Genomic DNA, 6000 nt, shown 5'->3' with positions numbered 1-6000 from the left:
CGGCCGCCCGCGCTGGGCTGGTCCGTGCGCACCGCGCGCTGCCGCCGCCGCCGCCGCCCGCCGCCCGCCCGCGCCCCGATGGCGCCATCGCCCAGGTGCCGCTGACTGCCCCGCGCCGCCCGCCCGGCCCGCGCGGCCCCCCTCGGAGCCCGGCCGGCCCGGGGAGCGGCCTGCCGCGGAAGCCTCCCGCGCCCTCCCGCCCGGCCCCGCCATGGCGCTGCGGCGCCTCCTGCTGCTGCTGCTGCCGCTGCTCTCGCTCCAGCCCTTGGACCTAATGCCCGGAGCCTGGGGCGCCCGCGGCCGTGCCGCCAACCGGACCCTGAGCGCCGGCGCCGCGGCCGTCGGGGGCCGGCGGCCCGGGGGCGCCCTGGCCCGGGGCGGCCGCGAGCTGAACGGCACCGTCCGGGCGCCCGGCAGCCCGGAGGCGGGGAGCCGGCGAGGACAGCCAGCGGCGGCGGTGGCGGCGGCCAGCGCGGCCGTCACCTACGAGACGTGCTGGGGCTACTACGACGTGAGCGGCCAGTACGACAAGGAGTTCGAGTGCAACAACAGCGAGAGCGGCTACCTGTACTGCTGCGGCACCTGCTACTACCGCTTCTGCTGCAAGAAGCGCCACGAGAAGCTGGATCAGCGCCAGTGCACCAACTACCAGAGCCCGGTGTGGGTGCAGACGCCCAGCACCAAGGTGGTGTCGCCGGGGCCCGAGAACAAGTACGATCCGGAGAAGGACAAGACCAACTTCACCGTCTACATCACCTGCGGGGTGATCGCCTTCGTCATCGTGGCCGGCGTCTTCGCCAAGGTCTCCTACGACAAGGCCCACCGCCCGCCGCGGGAGATGAACATCCACAGGTGAGAGCGGCCGCCCCGGGTGAGTGGGGGGCCCCGCCCGTCCCCCCAGCCTCTCTCCCGGCGGCTCACCCCTCTTGTCAGGCTTCCCTGTCCTCTTGGCATCTCACCCACCGCTCTCCCCGGGCTGCCTCCACTCTCTTAAGTCAACTTCCCTCCCCTGCCTCTTTGACGGGCAATAAATCAGTCTTCAGCGCCCTCTGCTCCATTTCTTCAGAACCGGGAACGCACGCTTTGGTTGGTAGGGATATTTACAGGGCCAAATAGATATTGGTGGAATCCCAGAGTTTGAGTGTAAGAATTGCGCACCTTCCAATAATCCCGGGTGGGGTTCCAGGGTGCAGGTTTCATGGCAGGTGGGCACCTCGCTGTAGGCGCTTATTGCATTTGGTTTTCTGAATCAAGCCAGAGCAGTCATACTGGATATAGGGAGCTGAACAGTGTTAGAACCTTACTGAAAAGAGTGTAGACTGAATGTTCCCGGGTGTTTAGAGAGATGGGGGTGATAGGGAAAGGGAGCTCCTGGGTAAGCAGGAATTCAAATTTGTGCATTCCGTCTTGACCTAGGGCAGATGGTTTCTCTTCATTGCATCCTGCCGAGTAGGATGCTTATCTGCCCTGCTGAGACTGGAGGACTTGTTCTTTTAAGCCCTGTGGGCAGAACTCAGAGTGAATGCTGCTTGCTGTGTTCAACCCGGTGGGCACCTTTCACTGCTTACACCGGGGAGGCAGTGGGGGGCTGCCTCCTGCCAAAACTTACACCAAGGGCTCAAGATATGGTTGTCCAGCGTTCCACCCTGACTGCCTCCCACCCCACCACCCTAGCTTCCGGAGCACCCCTTGGGAGGTCCAAGCCGAGGGAATGGGGAAACCAGGCTCTCTTTACAACTCAGGGAACCATGCACCCAGGGGACACAAGCTCAGCTCTGATAAATGGCTGGACGTGGTTCAGCAGAGTCTTTCAAGGAACGAACCCTGCCCTGGAACGTGCCTCCGTTTCTGGCACATGATGTGGGCACTGCCCTAGTCATGGAGACCACCCCCCAGACCAGCCCTCCTTCTGAGTTTGCCTGCAGGCTCCCACCCAGAGTCCTAGAGCTTCAGCTCATCTCTGCACTCGGCTTGTTATCCTTTTAGCCTGAAAACCTTCTTCCCTCACTGCTGAGGACATTAATCACCTGTACCTTGATGAAGAGAGAGAAAGGCAGATAGAAATTTCTGGGCATCTCTTTTTTTCCCCCTGGATACTGAGGGTGTTGAAAAAAGATGATGCTCTGTGGCTGATTTTGAGTCAAAATCCACAAAGTATGAGTACTTTAATATTGACAAACTTGAGTGTTGGAACTGAGCTTCCGAAAGGAGATGGGTTTATCGTCATCGCTCATTAATCCTGAAGCACCGTTGCTCCATCCCACCCCAACCTTGTCTCTCAGGGTGTAAGTCAGTGACTGGAGGGAAAATGATGGAGGAGTTGTGACAAATAGTTTGTGGTCAGTCCTGGTTCTTAAAAGCAGAGGGCCGGGGGATGGAGGGCAAGGCACTCTGTCCTTCGGGTTTCATCTGGCAAAGAATCCTCTCTCTTGGCTCCCCTTCCTGAAGCAGGTGTGCGGGGTCCTTCTTCCTCTGCTTCTGCCTCCAAGTTCCCAGGGTTGTCCACCTCCGCTTTCTTTGACTGTTCTGGCCTCTCGTCACCCCTTCCAGGCTGGCTGTGGTCTCTGGCTGGCTGATTCCCACAAAGCTTTCTTTGGGTTTCTCTCGTCCCCAAGCCGTTCTTGTCTGCACCCCTTGGGGAAACCTGTCCCTTGCCTTTTCCACTACCTCTTACTGAATTTATTCATCATCCTCTGGGAGGATGCAGGTGGCCTGAGGAGGCTGGCTCTGGCCTCTGTCCTGTGGGCTGTGACCTTGGAGGGAGACGTCCCTGTTGCCTCACCACACTGAATCCCCAACCCACCCCAAACTAGGGTGACTACTGTGTATATGGGTGTGCAGCTCAGTGTGATGCCATGGGGGCCGTTTCTCTCCGAGCTTGGGGGAGAGAGGTAGCCATGGGAAGGGTGATGAGTTTCGGCCCTCAGACCATTATGTAAATGTGGGCTGTTTCTCCCTCAAATTCACCTCCGATTTTATTCAGTTCACAGCACCTCTTCCAGCAGCTGCAGGCTCGCCTGATCAGTGCTTGGGAAGCCGTCGTGTTGATGCTTGTTAGGTAGGGGACAGAGCCTGTCTCTATGTTTAAGGGGGTGGGGGAGGGGATGGAGCATGAGCGAGCCATCTAGGACACTCCCCGAGTGACCTTGGGCAGATCAGAGAAACTTATTTTTCAGTTCTGGACCACTTAGGCACATCGCAGCCCACCCCAACCTCTCCCTTACCAGGCTGGCAGGGTGAGTTTGCACATTAGCAGGAGATGCCCACTGACTCCTGGGTGTGCCCGCGTGGTACCACCATGCTCCCACTTTGCTTGGAGGTCACTGTTTGCTGTCCCAGGGAGTTAGGGTGCAGATTGTCTTGTTGGGCAGGGGAGAAAGAGGTAAATATTCACACTGTAATGAGTCCTCCCTGGAGAAAGTGAGGGAGAAGGAATGTGTACTCCTCAGAGGTCCACGGAGGAGGTGGGATGTGGGCTCTGTTCCGTACTCCTTGAAATAGTTCAGGAAAGGCATTTCCTTTCTGAGATGGCAAAGGTTATTTGACTTGTTCCAGCGTGTGAGCCTCTGTGAAGATGGTAGATGGGCAGACGGGCTGAGCAGGAGGGACGTTTGTGGGAGCGATGGAAGGGTCAAAAGAAGTATGTGCCTCAGGATGGGCCATCTGCCTCCTTGGGTGTCCAAGCCTGGCTGGCCCTCCACCTGCCCTGCGCGCACCCCTCAGGGTGGGCCTCCCTCTCCCCTCTCCAGCCCCTGCAGGGAGGAATAGATTTAGTCTTTTCCAGAAGTGATTAGACCTTGCCGTCTGTGTGAGCCATCCCCTTGCGCCCCGCATCTGCAGGGAACCCACCAGCTCTCACACCAAAGCATGTGAGCACGGACTCTCAGCTGGACCCCAGGGCGGGGAGAGAAGTGGCCTTGGGGACCAGAGGTGGAGCCGGGCTCTGGTTCTGGAGAGCCCTGGACATCAGGCGCCTGCCTTTCCCACCTGGGACCCCACTTCCCACCAGGATCTTAGCCTCATCTGGCCCTTCCTTTGCACCTTCCCAGGCTGAGACTCAAGCTGCCGGACCATAGGTTGTCCCCGGGTCCCCGCCGAGCTCAGTGTTCCTGAACAGCTTTGCCAACGCTTCCCTGGGGCTGTCTGTTCAGTGAGGGCCTGCTGAGGCCTCCAGGGGCAAGGGCTCTGCCCAGAACACGCCTTCAGGGAAGGGCTCCCTGTTGACATTCAGTTCTGAACCAGCCCGTTCACATTCCAACCGGTTCCTTCCTCCTCCTCACCCTGTGTTGATTCATTAGAGTCTTGGAGATGAGAATCATTCTGAGGAACAGTGTGGCTTTTTTTTTTTTTTTTAAATGGCTAGTGAGCAGATGGGTCAGGAAGCTTTTAGGATGCTGTAGGTGCAGTGGGTGAGGCCAGAGATGCCCGGGGTCCTCACTCTGCCTGCCCAGGGATGAAGGATGGAGGAATTTAAGGTGCAGATGGGCGTGGAGAAGTGCTCAGGGCCATGGGAAAAAAAACCTGAGCTGATGTCATTAGGGAAAAGGAAGCGTATTCATGACCCCAGGTAACCTAATCAAAATGGGCCTACATCTTGAGTTCTTCTGCTTATTTCTAGAAACATCAAGGGAACACTGTGTCCTACCTTTTCTTCCTACAGAAATTAATTACAAACCCGAAGAGCCCTGTTTTGTCCGCATAGGCCACGTAATTGCGGCAGCAGGACCACTCTGCCAACTGATTTAGTGAGTTCTCTTCCCAGGTTCCTGGGCAATGAATTGTCAAATCGCTTCAAACGCTCCATTTTTTGAAGCACTGTGGGCTCACTAGAATGAATTGATCTAAACCGAGCGTCAACTTGTATTTTGTTTTTATTTTTTTAAACTTCAAATATAGCAGTTTGAGGGAAAGGAAAAAAAAATGCATCTTGCCTTGGACTGAAGGTCTTAGCCTTGCATGTTTTCCATTTTCTTGGAGTTAAAAAAAAAAATAATGCAGAGAGAGAAGTGAAATTGTGGAAGAATTTAAGAAGGCTTATGGGAGGAGGGGTCAGGGGAAGGATACCAGGAAGACAGAAAGGAGCAAAAATAGGAAAGGGAGGAAGGTGACCAGGTGCCAGAGGTGGATTGCATTGCCCAGATCCCCAGCTCTTGGTTTCCTCCTGACCCCTGCAGCCATGTGCGTGTGTGTTCAGTCAACAGATGAGCCCTGCCCACCGGCTATTGGCATGGAGCATTTCAAATCATAAAATGTAAGCCTGTTACCTTTGACCCATGAGGCTAAGCAGAGTTCAGTCTTAAATATATATATATATATCAATTCAGTTCAGTCTCTCAGTCGTGTCCGACTCTTTGTGACCCCATGGACTGCAGCATGCCAGTCTTGGCTATGCCAGGTTTTAGTTGCAGCATGTGGGATCTAGTTCCCTGAGCAAGGATCAAGCCTGGGCCCCCTGCATTGGGAGCTCAGAGTCTTAGCTACTGGACCGCCAGGGAAGTCCCTAAGCAGAGTTCCTTCTTGAGGGAGTGGGTCAGCCTTGCAAAAATCCTGGCACTTGGGGAGTCCTCCCTGGAAAGTTGTTTGCTGTCTTCCTGGGTGCTCCACCCCCACCTCAGCCCTGGAAGGCGTGCACTTATGTCCCCTTTCCTGCCCACACTCAGAGCACGTTCATTTGGAGAAACCTGCTGTGGTCCTAAGAGTTGACCCACAGTTTCCGGCTGCTAGGACACGGGAGGAGGAAGAGCCCAGTACATTGTTTTCAGCCTGTTTTAATGAGAGATCAGAGTGAGTATGCAGTTGATTTCAGATCAACTGTGCAGGAAGCAGTGGTTAAGAGCTGAAAAAGTGAGCTGACCAAGAGATGATCCCAGATGGACAGGCCCTGGGGTTTGGGAGAGAAGGGAACTACTCAGAAAGAAGCTTCCGCTTCCTAACTCCTCTGCCTGGCTCTCCATGGCCTGAAGGGATGGTCCCAAGGTCTTCAGTTTGGCTCCTTCCCTA

At 56.0% G+C, this 6000-nt stretch overlaps 1 protein-coding gene across 3 annotated transcripts in view; it reads left to right on the top strand.

The window, feature by feature from the left end:
* Positions 1-211: 211 nt before the first annotated feature.
* The window catches only part of SHISA6 (shisa family member 6), a 256966-nt gene continuing 251177 nt past the window's right edge, over positions 212-6000 (top strand). For all 3 annotated transcript variants that reach the window (XM_055576502.1, XM_055576501.1, XM_055576500.1), the window contains exon 1: positions 212-852. In XM_055576502.1, the coding sequence (XP_055432477.1) occupies positions 212-852 (641 nt within the window). The remainder of the gene's footprint in view (positions 853-6000) is intronic.

This window comes from Bubalus kerabau, chromosome 4 (genome assembly GCF_029407905.1).
Source record: "Bubalus kerabau isolate K-KA32 ecotype Philippines breed swamp buffalo chromosome 4, PCC_UOA_SB_1v2, whole genome shotgun sequence".
Lineage (NCBI taxonomy): Eukaryota > Metazoa > Chordata > Mammalia > Artiodactyla > Bovidae > Bubalus > Bubalus kerabau.
The sequence above is the reverse complement of the archived record's forward strand: the minus strand, read 5'-3'. Positions and strand labels throughout refer to the sequence as shown.